A 16,647-nucleotide genomic window follows, 5' to 3' on the forward strand; every position below is an offset into this window, starting at 1 on the left:
CACCTCTACGTTTTTGTTAGGTGTCTCGTGGACTTTCCTGCCCAGGCTGGTTTCCAACCACGATCCTCCCCTCTCGGCCTCCTGGGTAGCCGGGATCACAGGCGTGAGCGACGCGCCCTGCATCCTTGGTGCTCTCCTTCACCTTGGGCTCTGGGCCCAGTCCGGCCTGGGGTGGGCCGACGCGCCTGCGCAATGGGAAGCACAGCCTCGCGCGCGCGCGCGCAGAGCGCCCTCCTTACACGCAGGCGCAAAAGGAAAGCCGCCACGGGAGCAAGGGTGTCCCCCGCTTTACACACACGCATGCGCAGGTGGGAGACAAAGGCCGCGGTTGAGCGTGGCCATCGTCGTGCGCATGCGCGACCAAAGGCGGGAGTTAGGAGGAGCGGCGCCATGGTTACGCGCATGCGCAGTGGATGCCAGCACTGCCACTGGAAGTCACTGAAGGCTCTCCACGCCTTGGTTTCCACATTTTACTAATTCATCACCATTCTCCCCCATGCCTCCAAGTCCCACCCTCCCTTTTCTTTTTCGTGTGTGTGTGTGTGTGTGTGTGTGCGTGCTAATCCTGGGCCTTGAACTCCAAAGCCTGGGCACTGTTCCTTCGCTTTTCCACTCAAAGCTGGTGCTCTACCACTTGGGCCACACAGCTCCACGTCTGGCTTTTTGCTGATCAGAGGTAACCGGCTCCTCGACTTTGCTGCCTGGGCCGGCTATGAACCTCAGTCCTCAGATCCCAGCTGGAATGCCAGGCCTGAGCCACTGGTGGCAGGGCTTTGCCTTTGTTTCCTGCTGGGCTGGACCACAGAGGCGAGCCCCCCTCCCCCCGGCCCCCTGCAAGCTCCCAAACCCCCAAGCCGGATACCAGGATTAGCATCACATCAGCCCTGCAAGATCCCAGCTCCCCCCTGCCACAGCTCCGGGACCTGGCACTGAGCCCGTGTGCCCACATACATGCTACTCACTGATGGCACAAATAAGTAATGAGCAAACAGAAAGGAGGATAACAGAAAGGAGGGACAATTCAAGACAAAGACTTCCAACTGAGGGCCCTCTGGCAGAGCCCAGAGACCCAGCAGGGCCTGGGCACTGGTGGCTCACACACCTGCAATCCTAGGATTCCAGAGGCTGAGATCTGGAGATCACAGTTCAAAGCCAGCCTGGGCAGAAAAGTCTGTGAGACTCTTCTAGCTCCAATTCACCAGCAGAAAGCCAGAAGGGGCGCTGTGGCTCAAAGTGGTAGAGCGCTAGCCTTGAGCAGAAAAGCTAAGGCCCCGAGTTCAAGACCCAGGCCTGGCACAAAAACAAAACAAACCAGAAACCCAGAAGAATGCCAAAACAGCCCAATCACCAGCCAGCACGAGGTCCAGAACCACAGCGCGCTGCCTGGGATGTCCAGAGCTGGAGAAATGACACACTGACCAAGTCCCAGAGCCCTCCACCGATCGCAGCCAGGCCACCCCCTGCCCAAGGGGCGTACAGAAGACCCAGCTTGTGGGCTGGCATCAGCCCAAGCTCAGCTCCCACAGGTGTGAAGGCTGCCCTGAAGAAGGGGGGCTTTCAACGTGATCCCCAGCCACCCTGCCTTCACCTGCAACGTGGAGCCCTGAGAGCTGCTAGCCCTGCCCAGCAGGAGATGGCACTGTTAGTTCCAGCCTTACGCTGCAGCATCCACGTGCCTGCCATGCCCGGGACTGTGCCTGGCACACAGTAGGGTCAATGCTTGGCACACAGTAGGACCAGTGCCTGGTTCACACCTGAAATGGTTCTGTGGCACACAGTAGGAGCGAGGGAAGGGAGAGCCAAGCCGGCCAAGGTGCTGGATCCCTGCACCCCCTCTTCTTTCTCTCCCTCAGGGTGAGGGGTCCCCCCCCCAGGGAACCCTGTAACCCTCCTTCCTCAGGCTGCAGGAAAGCACAAGAGGCAAAAGTCCCACCCTGGAGTGTGGCCGGGAGGGGAGAGGACTGTTCCCAAGGGTGGGGTGCAGGGGAGAAGAGGTCCTGAATGAATGAATGACTGAATGAATGACTGGTTGGCCCAACCTCAGGCCGGCAGGGCCGTGTCCCAGCAAAACAGGAAAATCAGAGAGGAAAAATGCGGGCGTCAGTGGACTGGTATTTACAGGGAGCGGCCCTGCCTTGACCTCAGAGATGGGAGGAGGGACGAGGAAGGAGGCAGGGGTGTGGAACACACACACACACTTACACGCACACAAAGGGAGCACTTAGGGGGGGCTACCTCAGCCCCCCCAACCCCAGGAGGCGATCCTGGAAAGCTAGGAGGGTGAGTCTGGGTGAAACTTGAGCGATTCGACCTGCAGACCTTCCACTTGGCCGCCCTTCACAGGGGCAGACACGTGCGGTGAAGGCAGGCCAGGACTTTGGCCCCAAATACCTGACACACAGGTGGCCTGGTGAACCCTGAGACTGTTAACCTCCACGCCAGAGTGCTGGGCAGGTCGGCGGAGAGGCTGATCGGCCCTCCCTGACACCGCGTGCACCTGCACCTCCGCTTGCTTTCCTTTCTTTACTCTTTCCTTTTTTTTTTTTTGGGTGCTGGCCCTGGGGCTTGAACTTGGCGTCCAGACGTCCTCTCTGAGCCTTTGTGCTCAAGGCTGGTGCTCGACCACTTGAGCCACAGCTCCATTTCTGGTTTTTGCTGTTGTTGAGGGTTCGCTGGAGGTAAGAGTCGTCATGGAGAGCTGTGCGCCGGTGGCTCACGCCTGTCATCCTAGCTACTCAGGAGGCTGAGATCTGAGGATCGGGGTTCAAAGCCAGCCTGGGCAGGAAAATCCAGGAGACTCTTATCTCCAATAAACCACCAGAAAACCAGAAGTGACACTGTGGCTCAAGCGGTAGAGCGCTAGCCTTAAGCTGAAGAGCTGAGGGACAGCGCCCAGGCCCAGAGTTCAAGTCCCACAACCAATCAAAAAGAAAAGAAAAGAAAAGAAAAAAGTGTCTCATGGACTTTCCTGCCCAGGCTAGCTTCAGTCCTGATCCTCAGTCTCAGCCTTACTGTACCTCTCATTCCCCCAGCCCTGGCTCCACCCTGCAGCCATTTCTGCCTGACCTCAGGGCCTTTGCCTGTGCCGTGCCCTCTCCCTAGGCCTCTCCCTTGCTCTCATCACTTCATGAAATCCAGCAAATCTCAGCCATACTGAGAGATGGCTTTCACACAATGTCCCTTACTGGGACTTGCCCACAGATTCCTAACAGAAACAATTATTCTAGCCGGGCACCAGGGGCTCACGCCTGTCATTCTAGCGACTCAGGAGGCTGAGATCTGAGGAGCGTGATTCGAAGCTGGTGCAGATGGGAAAATCCATGAGGATTATCTCCCCTAAACAAACAAACAAACAAAAAAAGCCTGAAGTGGAGTTATGACTAAAGTAATAGAGCAGCAGCTCAGGGACAGCACCCAGGCCCTGAGTTCAAGTCCAGCACCAGAGAGAGAGAGAAAGAGAGAAAAAGAAAGAGAGAGTAACAGAGAGAGAGAGAGCGAGCCTGCTAATGTCTCCCATCGGCCCAACCCAACACACCCAGTCCATTCCCAGGCCCTGTCACGTCCCCTCTTCTGATCCCACTCCAACCCCGCCTCCTGCTCCTCGAAAGCCCCACCCCCCAGCATGACACGTGGTCTCATTGGCTCTGCTGCCAGCCCATACCCACCACATACCCAGACCTTGACCTCTGCACGTATGACCTTGACCTGTAAGAATGGAGCCTGGCTTGTCAACAAGCCTCTGCTTCATTGAAGCCACATTCGAGGCCACCTGAGTGAGGCTAGTGCTCAGCCCCGCCCACAGTCTCCCCCCCGGAAGCCAGCTCCTTGCACCAGCCTCCCCCGTGCAAGCTTAGGCCCCATCCTAAGTCCTGCACAAAGCTTCGAACCTTCATCCTCAGATCTCAGCCTCCTGAGTAGCTAGGATGACAGGCGTGAGCCACCGGCGCCCGGCTGGAAATGCTGCTCAGAAAAACAACTTTTTTAAAAAAAAATATGACTGTATTTGGGTTTGAACACAGGGCTTTTGCACTCATTCAGCTGGCTTGCCCAAATGGTGCTCCACCACTTGAGCCCATCTTCAATCCAGCTTTCCGCTCGTTATGGTTTGGAGATGGGAGTTTTGTGGGCTTTTCTGCCTGGGCTGGCTTAGGACTGCGATCCTCCGGATCTCTGCACTCCTGCTAGGAGTGTGTGTGGGAGCCACTGGCACCTGGACCCCGAAAACTCCTGATCATTTCCTCACTCAGATGTCCCCAGCTGGAGGTTAAGCCACAAAAGAGTGGGCACCGGGCTTGCGATGGGGAACCATCAGATCTCTGCCTGACATCTGGAAGTGCAGTTGGGAAATCTGCCTTTCCCCTGGCTAACTGATCCCTACGGACGGGTGCGCATGCACATGTGCACACACACACACACACACACACACACACACGTGCATCGCACAGGAACACACAGGTGCATTAGGACAGACGGTGGCTCTCGCTGGACAGTCCCTCTCTCGGCAGAAAGACAAATCCACAAGGGAGCCAGTATCAAGATGCAAACACAGAACTATCTGAGCAAGCCCAGCACTCGTAGCTCACGCCTGTAATCCCAGCGAATCAGGAGGCTGGGATCGAAGGGTCGTGGATCAAAGCCAGCCAGGGGACAAAAGCCCTTGAGACTCTTTATCTCCAACAAAACACCAAAAAGCCAGAAGTAGAGCTGTGGCTCAAGTGCCAGTCCTGAACCACAAAAAAGCAAGTGAGGGCATGAAACAAAAAAAAGTGGGGGGGGGGGGAGAAAGTGTTGGCATGTATTCCAATTTCCCTTAGTAGGAGGACCCAAAGACTGCATCACCCCAAGTTTGCAAGCCCTGCTTGGGGGCGGGGTCTGATGACGTTGCACAGATGGAGAGAAGAGGGGGTGATGAGAAGGCAAATGGAGTGTGTGCACACAACCCTGTTTGCAGATCAGGTCCAGAAAGGTTGTTTAAATAGCCCGAGGACACACAGCAACCAGGGGACCGTGCCTGGAGAGGAACGCAGACCCACGAGGCCCTGAAGCCCTGGGTTCGCATCCTCCACAGCCCCAGGCCCCACCCCGTCTTCTGAGCAGGCCCCCCAACTCTACATGGACGCCCCGATGGTGACTGTGGAGTGGCCAGGCCGGGCTGGGCAGAGGCGGGCACCCCAGCTTCCCCTGCTTTGGGTTAACTTAGCATGACTCAACCCTGACAAACTACCCGGTATCGGGGTCACCCAGTTCCTCAGTGCAGCAGAGCTGGGGTCATCCGAATGAGCTTGCTGGGTCAATGTGGGCTTCCTCTTCAGTTTCTAGAATCATCTATCCCACAGGCAAAGGAGCTGGCGGGGCTCATCTTAGGGGGCCCTAAGGCCTCCAAGATGACTGATTCTAATCAACCCAGAACTTTCCTTGATGCACACCTAACCCAGGGGGGAGTCACCCTACACCACTTCAGACGGGGTAAGAGCGGAGAAGGGAGCCCTCCCCGACCCCATGGCTTCTACCCCCAGATACTTCTTTCCTCCCCAGAGACTTCAGTGTGGACAGGGTTGGGGACACATCTTGTGCAAGGGACAAGGGACAGAGAAGACTCAGCTCACAAGTCTGCCTGGTACCAGTGCTCACACCTTTAATCCTAGCTCCTCAGGAGGCTGAGCTCCGAGGAGCACAGTTCGAGGCCAGCTGGGCCAGGAAAGGCCACGAGGCAGAAGTAGAGTTGTGGCTCAACTTGCTGAGCACCAGGCTGGAGTGAAAAAAAAGCTCAGGGACAGGTGCCCAGGCCCCGAGTTCAAGCCTGAGGACTGGCACTAAAACAAGTCTGTCACTCGCACCTGATTCCAAGTCCTTCGCACAGATGTCCCTGCACACATAAGAGGAGCTCTGACCTGATAAATTCTCATCAATGGGCGATCCTGACTACAATTAACCCACTGACCACAGCTCGGCTGCACCCGCCCTGATCACTCGCCCGGCAATTAGTCTAATTGGCAAAATCACACCGTCCAACACAGAGCTGGTGTCTGGTGTCACATCTGTCAGGCGGCTCCCGGCATGGAGGGCAGGGCCTCTGCATTTCACGTCATTGTAAAGCCGACCTGAATAATGCACAAGTCAGACACCACCTACGGAAGGAAAGGGCATGCAAATGAGATGCAAATGAAGACGCATGTTCAGAACAGGTGTGTGTGTCACTCAGAAGGTGGGGTACTTGAATCCTGGTGTGTGTGTGTGTGTGTGTGTGTGTGTGTGTGTGTGCGCATGCCACTCAGAAGGTGGGGTACCCGTGGGGCATCCTACATACCCATGCTTGCCTGCTTCAGGAAACCCCAAGTTTCTCCTACCTCTCTCCAGCCAAGGTGTATGTGTGTGTGCTTGCCTGCGCATGCGTAGGGGCGTATGCACTGTGCACGCCAGTCCTAGAGTTTGAACTCAGGGCCTGGGTGCTGTCCCTTAGTTTTTTCTGCTCAAGACTGGTGCTCTACCCCTTTGAGACACAGCTCCACTTCCAGCTTTTTTGCTCAGTCATTGGAAAGAAGAGTCTCACAGACTTTCCGGTCCAGGCGGGCTTTGAACCACAATCCTCCAGATCACAGCCCTTGAGTGGCTGGGATGACAGGCGTGAGCCACCCTACCTGGCTTGAGCCAAGATTTATAAACACAAAAACCCAGAGCCGGGCAGGAGGCTTCTTCTGGTGCTTCACTTTCCCACACACAACCTTAAGCAATTAGGTTCACAGATCGACAGATTGCAGTTGACGACAGAAAATTAAAATAATTACCACCTCCTTCAATGACCAATTAGCAGTGCTGTTTCCCAAACTCCTGTGAGCCACGGCACCAGAGTCCTCAGACTCATCGGGCGAAAAGCTGGGCTCCACCAAGAAGACACTAGGGTTTCTCTGTGCACGGCTAGGCGGGGCTGGGTAAGACAGCCAGAGGTGGGTGGAGTAACATAAATTACGAGGGGGTCAGGCCAGCCACACACAGCCTGGCTTTGTGAACCCAAGTTTGTATGGGGAGCCTGCCAGAGTACAGGCTCAGACTCCTGTGCACAACTCAGATGATGCAAGGCCGGTAAGTTCCCAGAAAGAGCAAGGACAGTAACAGAAATGGCAGACCCCCAGCAGGCGTGGTAGTGCACACCTGTAAGCCCAGCTACTTGGGAAGTGAAAGCAGAACAGAGAGTTCCAGGCTAGCTTGGATGACTTAGTAAGAATCGATCTCAAAATACTAAGGGCTGGGTAGAGTATTGGCCTAGGAGGTGAGGACCTGAGTACAATCTTCAGCAAAGGGAGAGAGGAAAGGAGGGAGGAAGTTTTAATGCAGTTTAATGGTAGAATGCTTGAAGCCCTGGGTTCGAGTCCTCCGTAGCACATGAACAGAAAAAGCCAGAAGTGGTGCTGTGACTCAAGTGGTAAAGTGCTAGCCTTGAGCAAAAGAAATTCAGGGAGCCAGGCACCAGTGGCTCACGCCTGTAATCCCAGCTACTCAGGAGGAGATCTGAGGATCATGATTCAAAGCCAGCCCAGGCAGGAAAGTCCATGAGACTCTGATCTCCAATAAACCACCAGAAAACCAGAAGTGGCGCTGTGGCTCACATGGTAGAACGCTTGCCTTGAGCTGAAGGGCTCAGGGACAGCATCCAGGACCAGAGTTCAAACCCCACAACCGACCAGAAAAAAAAAAGTCTCAGGGACAGTGCCCAGGCCCTAAGTTCAAGCCCTGGGACTAGCCAAAAAAAAAAAGAAAAAAAGAGAAAAGCCAGGGACTGGTGGTTCACACCTGCAATCCTAACTACCCAGGAAGCTGAGATCTGAGGACTACAGTTCGAAGCCAGTGGAGAGGGGCTGGGAAGGTGGCTCAGTGGTAGAGCGCTTGCCTTGCATGTCTGAGGCCCTGGGTTCGATTCCTCAGCACCACATAAGCAAAAAGAAAAAAGCCAGAAGTGGCGCTGTGGCTCAAGTGGTAGAGCGCTCGCCTTGAGCTGAAGAGCTGAGGGACAGCACCCAGGTCCAGAGTTCAAGCCCCACGACTGGACCCCCCCCAAAAAAAAAAAACAAAAAACAAAAATAGAGCCAGTAGAGACCAGAAAATCTGTGAGATTCATCTCTAATTAATCTGCAAAGAACTGTGGAGCTGTAGCTTGAGCGGTAGAGCATCAGCCTTAAGCCATCACACACACACACACACACACACACACACACACACACACACACACACACACACACACACACACACACACACACACACACACACACACACACACACACACACACACACACACACGTGCACGAGTGCATAAATAAATAGCAGACCTTCCCACTGGTTACTCACGGTCCCCTGTCCTGGCTGAGCCTTGCCTGGTGTGGAGCCTATGGGAACACAGGGCTGGAGGGGTCACAAGCCACGCAGGAACCCAGGTTTAAATGCTGGCTGAAGACAACAAAGCTAGCTTGGGGGGGGGGGTAGTACTGGGAATGGGGGGCGATCTGGGTCTTTCTGAAAGGGGAGACACCACTTAGAAGGCAGGCCAGCCACCTGCTCTGTCACACGGGGTCCCAAACACAGAGGGACTCCAATGTGCCCGCCATGCTGCTGTGACCACCCCCAAAATTCTTTATAGGGGGCTCCACATCTTCCTTTCACACCGAACCCCACAACATGGCCACCTTGCCCTCTCTACCCTGGGGGACATGTCACCTAACCTTGCCACCATCCAGATCAGCCCCGCCCCCTGCAGGGAGGGGCACTTCCGGGTCCTGGGGCCTCCACTGGAGAGGAGGCTGCTGAAGCCAGCCGCTGCTGCACCTCCTTTTTTTCTTTTGGTTGATCATGGGGCTTGAACTCTGGGCCTGGGCGCTGTCCCTGAGCTCTTCCACTCAAGGGGAGCGCTCTACCACTTGAGCTACAAAGCCATTTCCTGCTTTCTGGTGATTTATTGGAGATAAGAGACTCATGGATTTTCCTTCCCCGGGCTGGCTTTGAACCCTGATCCGCAGATCTCAGCCTCCTGAGTAGCTAGGATGACAGGTGTGAGCTGGGCTCGGGCTCCAGGGAACCCAGAGACAAGCCCAGGGCTGTCCTCTCGCCCTGCCTACAAGGGGAGGGGTATGGCAGGTGCCAGTGGCCCCAGGGCAGCCGGAACTCAGGATCACACCCCCCAGGATCTGGGTCACATGGCCCGATCTACTAGGTGCCAACTTCCAGCTATCAGTAATCACTGAACAAGAGGAAAGGAAACAGGATGTCTCTCCAGCGGATTCCGGCTTCACCTTCAATTTAAAAAGTACGTAAATAAAATAAAAAAGCCAACTTAGAAAGGACAAATTCAGCCAGGTTCAGTAGTGCACACCTATAATCTTGGCTACTCAGGATACTCAGAGCTGAGAATCACAGTTTAAAGCCAGCCTGGACAGAAAAAGTCCATGAGGTTCTTAGCTCCAATGAACTAGCAAAAAGCTGGAAGTGGAGCTGTGTGGACCAAGTGGTACAGCACCAAGCTTTGAGCAGAAACAACAACAAATAAAGCAAGAGCACAAAGTCCCCAAGTTCAAGCCCCAGTACCAGCACAAATGAACAAAGGGGGGAAAAAAGGAGGAAGGAAATTCAAAGGCAAAAGGAAAGCAGGGAGCCTGCCTGGTCCATCAATGATAATTCTTACTATGAATGCCTGCGATCCTAGCTTAGATCTGAGCAGGAAAAAAAGAAAAGAATGCAGAATTCTCCACCAATCGCTGATGACAATGACACCGGTACTAAAGGGAGTGCTGGAGGACCTGATCACATAGTCCCTCTGGCTCCCTCAGACCCACGAGACATTTGCAAGGGGCCACTTTGGCCCAAGCACCTTCTGAGGAACCAGAAACACAACCTTGAATAAATCAGAAACAAATCCTTACCCTTGCAAGCTCTCGTTCCCTCCTGGGAACATCATAATTCATGAATTATAGTATAGAGTGTGTTAGATATCCAACAGCCAACAACACCTGCAAATCCCAGCTAATCTGGAGGCTGAGATCCGAGGATTGCACAGTTCAAAGCCAGCCCAGGCAAGAAAAATCCTTGAGACTCATCTCAAATGAACCAGCAAAAAAAAAAAAAAAAAAAAAAAAAAGCTGAAAGTAGAGCTGTGGCTCAAGTGGTAGAGCATTAGCCTTGAGAGAAAAATCTCAGAGACAGTACACAGGCCATGAGTTCAAACCCCAGGACTGGCACTAAATAATGGTGATATTTCCTTACTGCCCCTAAAACTTCCAGGTTGAACCCCACACTACCCAACCCTCCTACCCACACAAAAGATGCGGAGAGCAAATGGATTCAATGACCAGAAAGAAACTGGGCCTTCTCCAATGAGCTCAAAACACTGGAACTTAGCAGGGCACCCAGGGCTCATCCCTGTCATCCTAGCTACTCAAGAGGCTGAGATCTGAGGATCCAAGTTCAAAGCCAGCCAGGGCAAGAAAGTCTATGAAACTCTTAATGTTCCCAGAAGTGGAGCTGTGGCTTAAGTGGTAGAGCGCCAGCCTTGAGCAAAAGAAGCCTCAGGGCCAGTGCCCGGAGTTCAGACCCCAGGCTGGTGCATGCATCCTGGGGACCATGGAAGGGGAAGGAACCATCGATGTCAGCCCCAGGAAGAGGAGGCTTTGTGGCACCCTGAATGGTGGCACAAGTCTCTTGGCACAAACATTTATTGGTGGCATCAGGGCTGCTGCCACCTAACCAGTGCTAGAAGCTTGCACATATCATCCTAGCTACTCAGGAGGCTGAGATCTGAGGATCACAGTTCAAAGCCAGCCCTGAGTAGGAAAGTCCATGAAAGTCCTTTCCTCTGAACCACCAAAAAGTGGGAAGTGGAGATGTGGTTCAAATGGTAGAGCACCAGCCTGCAGTGAAAAACTAAAATCAAGTGAGAGCATAAAACCCTGAGTCCAATCTCTAGTACTAGCACCCCCCCAAATTAAGACGCCCTTTGGTGTCTGGGGGAGGGGGGGGATTCTTGATTCCAAACTGCCCAGAGTCTGCAGGCATTTGCCTCAGGAACCCTATACCAGTCTCAGTTCTGCCTAGAAGGAGCAGGAAGTGGGCATTCATTTGCCAGATGGCACTAGTGCCCAGGTCGGGGTAGAAAACCACGTCAGCTTAGTCAAAAGGTCCTAGGCCCTATGGCTAGGCCCAGACCCCACAGTGCACCCCTGTGCAGAGGGGGTAACAGCAGACTTGAACCCCATGACTTTGGGTGCCCTGTCTTCACCCACACTGAAGCAGTGGGTGCCCCATTTTCCAGACCTGGGAGATATGGGCTGCCCCTCCCCCACCCGCATCTTACATTTCCCGCTGCAAACCACACAGACAACTGGAGGTGTCTCCGGGCACCCACAGGTGGGGAAACCTTTATTTTTAGTTCTTTGTTGCAGAGGACAGAAACTGAGAGGCCTAGAAGGTTCTGAATAGGAGGAAGGGAGAACCTGAACTCCAGAGTCTGCCCCTCTCTAGCTGCTAGAAGCCACCAAGCTGCTGCTCCGATGAAGGGGGTGGAGGCAGCATTCGAATCCAGTTCCTCCTACAAAGCCTGGGGTCCAAAGCACACCTCAGTAGCTAGTGGTGACCCCCTTTTCTCAGACAGGATTCCCAGACGCCTGGCCCAGCCCCAAAGCCCACCACGAAGACATGGCAGGCGCCCCCCCACACCAACCATTGTGGCGACTGCAAAAACATAAAAACAAAAAGCCAAGGACAGACCTGCAGGCAGCCAGCCGGGCCCCTGGGGTGAACCCTACCCAAGGCTTGGGGGAGGAGGGGGGGACCCCTTCCTCCTTTCCCCACTTTCCCCACAAGGTTCCCCCACACGCAGACACCAAGACCAGGGCCTGGACACAGGCCTCCATATGGACAGGCCTGCGGGAAGTGGGGATGGGGTGGGGGGGGTCCCCACAAGGTTCCCCCACACGCAGACACCAAGACCAGGGCCTGGACACAGGCCTCCATATGGACAGGCCTGCGGGAAGTGGGGGTGCAGGGGGGGGTGTCAGGGCATTGGTGGGGGGCGGGGGGAGCCTCAGGCTCTGGAAATCTGAACCCCTCCAGCTGCTGCTGCGGCCCCCCCAGGGGTGCAGGGGGGCCCCCCACCTGTCAGCCAGGGTGGGGTCCGCCAAGAAGGACGGGGTGCCCCGGGCCCTGCATGGAGGTTAAGTCTTTCAGGTTGGGGAGGGAGGGGGGACTGGGGTGCAGGTGGGGGGGTGAAGGGGGGACCCCGGGGGCGGGGCAGGGCGGGAAGGCCGCGGGCTGCAGGGGTCGCGGGGTGCAGCTCGCACGTGAGGGGGGGAGGTCGGGGGGGGGGGGTCCCCGCGCGCGCCGCCGCCGCCGCACTCACCTCCGGAGGTCAAAGGGCATGGTGCCACCGCGCCCGGGGACCGCGCCGCAGGCCGGGCGGGCCGCGCGCCGCGTGGGTCACAGCCCGGAGCCGCCGCCGCCGCCTCGGGCCGCCGCCGCAGCCACCGCCGCCGCCGCCGGAAAGTGACGTCCTGCGCAGCCATTGGACGCCGGCAACGTCCCGCCCTCTAGACACGCCCCCTTCGCCGCGCTGGGCCCCGCCCCTGCCGCCGCGCTGGGCCCCGCCCCTGCCGCCGCGCTGGGCCCCGCCCCTTCGCCGCGCTGGGCCCCGTCCTCTTCGCCGCGCTGGGCCCCACCCCTTCGCCGCGCTGGGCCCCGCCCCCTACGCCGCGCTGGGCCCCGCCCCCTTCGCCGCGCTGGGCCCCGTCCTCTACGCCGCGCTGGGCCCCGCCCCCTTCGCCGCGCTGGGCCCCGCCCCCTTCGCCGCGCTGGGCCCCGCCCCTGCCTCCGCGCTGGGCCCCGCCCCTTCGCCGCGCTGGGCCCCGCCCCTGCCTCTGCCTGGTTCTCCGGGGAGCTGTTGGGGCGCGGGAGGGGAACCCCACACAGCAACCTCCAGCTGGGTGTGCTCGTCTCTTCTGGGGACCCATCTGTCCTCTTTGGGACTTGGACTCAGGGCTGGAGCACTTGAGCCGCAGCTCCACCCTCTCCCCCCTTTGTGCTGGGTGCTTGGACTTTTCCTGTCCTGCCTGGCCTCCAACCGCGATCCTCAGGCCTCAGCCTCCTGAGGAGCGAGGATGACAGGCCTGAGCCCCTGGCAGCCCGGCTCCTGCCTCTGGGGTCCATGATTTGGCTCCTGCCAGCACTGCTGCTTGTCCCAGCTTTTTGAGGCTCCTAAGAACCCAGAAATACAGGGCCGCTTCCCCCTCCTGGCTGGGTTGGTGGGGGAGGCCATTGAAGTCTCTCTGAACTTACTCCAGCTTCTTCCCTCGGCCCCTTCTTCAAAGTTGGTGATTCAGGGCTTCAAAAGCAAAGCAAAAGGGCTGGGAAGGCGGCTCGGTGATTAGAGTGCTTGCCTTGCATGCATGAGGCCCTGGGTTCAATTCCACAGTGCCCACATTCATAGAAAAATCTGGAAGTGGTGCGGTGGCTCAAGGGGTGGAGCGCTACCCTTGAGCAAAAGAAGTTCAGGAACAGTGCCTAGGCCCTGAGGTCAAGCCCCAGGACTGACAAGAAAAGCAAAATAAAACCTAGGAAGCAGGTGCTGGTGGTGCACGCCTGTAATCCCACCTACTGGGATCTAAGGATCGCAGTTCCAAGCCAGCCCAGGGAAGAAAACTCTTAAAAATCTTAATGTCCCATGAACCACCAAAAAGCCAGAAATGGAACTGTGGCTCAAGTGGTAGACCACTAGCCTTGATCACAAAAGCTCAGGGACAGTGCCCAGGCCTAAAGCAAAACAAAGAACAACAAAAACAAAACAGATGGTGGGACTCAGATTCAAAAGAGCAAGGTCTTCATGTATAAATAAAGGGAAGAAATAAAGGGAAGTACCCCTGGGATTGTTCCAGAAGGACACCTTATCTTACAGTTCTGGAGTGACATGGGCTAGAGCATACTAAATTCCCATCAGTTTCTTCAGGTTCCTTTTTTTTTTTGGCCAGTCCCAGGACTTGAACTCAGGGCCTGGGCACTGTCCCTGAACTTCTTTTGTTCAAGGCTAGCACTCTACCACTTGATCCACAGCACCACTTCCGGCTTTTTCTGTGTAGGTGGTACTGAAGAATGGAACCCAGGGCTTCATGCATGCTAGGCCAGCACTCTACCACTGAGCCACCTTCCCACCCCCACTTCTGGTTCTCTTGAACCTCTCATATTCCCACTCACGAACTCAGCTACAGACAGAAGCTGATGAGGAACAAGAGAAAAATCTTATTTTTGGAGCCAGGACTGGGCTTTGAACTCAGGGCCGTATGCTTTTTTGTTTTCTTTTGTACCAGTCCTGGGGCTGTTTGCCACAAAACATGTTTCCCTTGTGAACCTTTCTTGAGTCCACAAATGATTATTGTTTCTCAAAGAATTATTTGAGCCAGATGCTAGTGGCTCAAAATCTTTCATTCTACCTACTCAGGAGGCTGGGATCTGAGGATCGGGGTTTGAGGCCAGGCAGGGCAGGAAAGTCCATGAGACTCTTATCTCCAATTAAAAAAAAAAAGCCAGAAGTGGTGCTCTGGTTCAAGTGGTAGAGCACTATCCTTGAGCAGAAAAGGCTCAGGGACAGGGCCCAGGCCTCTGAGTTCAAACCCAAGACAGGAATAACTACTATTTTTTTTGTTTGTTTTTTTCGGGGGTCCGGTCGTGGGACCTGAACTCTGGGCCTGGGTGCTGTCCCTCAGCTCTTCAGCTCAAGGCTAGTGCTCTACCACTTGAACCACAGCACCACTTCCACCTTTTTGGTGGTTCATTGGAGACAAGAGTCTCAGGGACGTTCCTCCCAGGGCTGGCTTTGAACTGTGTCAACCTCAGATCTCAGCCTCATGGGGAAGGGAAGGGTGTAGAAGTGGGTTTCAGGTAAGGCTGGGTGCAGGTGCTTCAAGAGAAATCTGCCCCTTCCTAACCCCAGGCTTATCTTTGCTTGCAGCTACGTGTCCCTAGAGCTATTTCTGCGGTGGCAGGAAGTAGCTGGAGGCCCATAGTTTTCCCAGCCAGCAACTCTCAGATAAGCATCGCCTCTTTCCAAACACCTCTGGCCCAGCAGGTTCCTGGGACACCTTCCAGGACCTGGTTTAGCAATGGCTGGAGGGGAATTGGAAATCCTGATTGGTCAGATTCCTCCCTCCAGGGAGCCTGGGGGGTGTGGTCAGCCTCATTCCACGGTCGCCAGAAGGAGTTCCCCCAAGGAAAGTACAGACATCCCCTGGAGCTCAGGAGAGGGGGGGGAGGGGGGGCAAGCCTCCAGGTGTCTGGGACAGGAAGTCAATCAGAGAAGGCTTCCTGGAGGAGGAAGAGTCCCAGCTAAGATTCAAACAACTACTTAGGAGTTAGTCAGGGGGAGGGAGGAAGAAAGGGAAGTTGGGTTCCTGAGTTACCTGTGGCTGGGAAACTAGGCCAGGAATCTGGCTTCAGGCTGAGTCAATGCAGTCTAAGGGCATCTGACCTTCAAGGATCTAAGGCCTTGCCCCGGTTATAGGCCCTGAGTGTTGAGAAACTAGACTTTTAGATGCCAGGCCCCAAAGTCCAGGAACCCCAAGTTAGGTCCAGCCACTTGCTTCCATGTACCAAATACAGAGACATGATGAAGGGCAGAGAAAAGAGATGTTTTCCCTGGTGGCCATAGGAAGACAGCACTTCGGATGTCTTCAGGGGTGCAGACATTGGCTTCAAGTTCAGTAAGGGGATCTGGGGGACAGGGGTGAGAAAAGTCTGTGGATTAGAGCAGCACCAGGCCGCAGGGGAGGCCTGGTTGACCATGCACCCCGTCCCAGTCCCTGGAGGAGTTTTGGAGAATTGTTACCACAGGGATCTTTCCTGAGTTTGGGGTGTTTGCTTTAAGATGATCAGAAGCTGGGCAGCGGTGTCTCACGCCTGTCATCCTAGCTACTGAGGAGGCTGAGATCTGAGGATCACGGTTTGAAGCCAGCCTGGGCAGGAAAGTCCAGGAGACTCTTTTCCCCAATGAACCACCAGAAAACTGGAAGTGGTGCTGTGGCTCAAGTGGTAGAGCACTCACCTTGAGCTGAAGAGCTGAGGGACAGAGCCCAGGCCCAGAGTTCAAGACCCATGACGGGCCCAAGAAAAAAAAAAGAACTCGTATGTGTCCTCTGTGTGTGTGTGTGTGTGTGTGTGTGTGTGTGTGTGTGTGTGTGTGTACACACTGGCACTGGGGCTTGAACTCAGGATCTGGGTGCTATCCCTTAGCTTTTTCATTCCATGCTGGTGCTACACCACTTGAACCACATCTCCACTCCCAGCTTTTTGGTTTTTGCTGGTTCATTGGAGAGAAGAGTCTCCCAGACTTTCCTTCCCTGGGCTGGCTTTGAACTCCATTGCTAAAGGCCCTGATGGAAAGCTGAAGAGAAGTCTAGAATCCAGCATTCAGCGCTCAGAAGGACACGCAACCAGGAATGGGGTTCCTTCCTCCCACCCCCACACTCAAGCAGGAGTGTGCAGAGACTCAGCAACCTTTGGCTCACTTCCTTGGGCCTGGGCGCTGTCCCTCAGCTCTTCAGCTCAAGATGAGCGCTCTACCACTTGAGCCACAGCACCACTTCCGGTTTTCTGGTGGTTCATGGGAGGTAAGAGTCTCACAGACTT

At 55.4% G+C, this 16,647-nt stretch overlaps 1 protein-coding gene across 1 annotated transcript in view; it reads right to left on the reverse strand.

Annotated features, from left to right (window-relative positions):
• Nucleotides 1–12,482, reverse strand: part of Ergic1 (endoplasmic reticulum-golgi intermediate compartment 1) — a 58,840-nt gene extending 46,358 nt beyond the window's left edge. The window contains exon 1 of the mRNA XM_070011875.1: nt 12,377–12,482. Coding sequence (XP_069867976.1) covers nt 12,377–12,396 — 20 coding nt within the window. The 5' untranslated portion in view covers nt 12,397–12,482. The remainder of the gene's footprint in view (nt 1–12,376) is intronic.
• Nucleotides 12,483–16,647: the final 4,165 nt, after the last annotated feature.

This window comes from Dipodomys merriami, unplaced genomic scaffold, assembly GCF_024711535.1.
Source record: "Dipodomys merriami isolate MVZ:Mamm:240054 unplaced genomic scaffold, mDipMer1.0.p SCAF_848, whole genome shotgun sequence".
NCBI classification, from domain to species: domain Eukaryota; kingdom Metazoa; phylum Chordata; class Mammalia; order Rodentia; family Heteromyidae; genus Dipodomys; species Dipodomys merriami.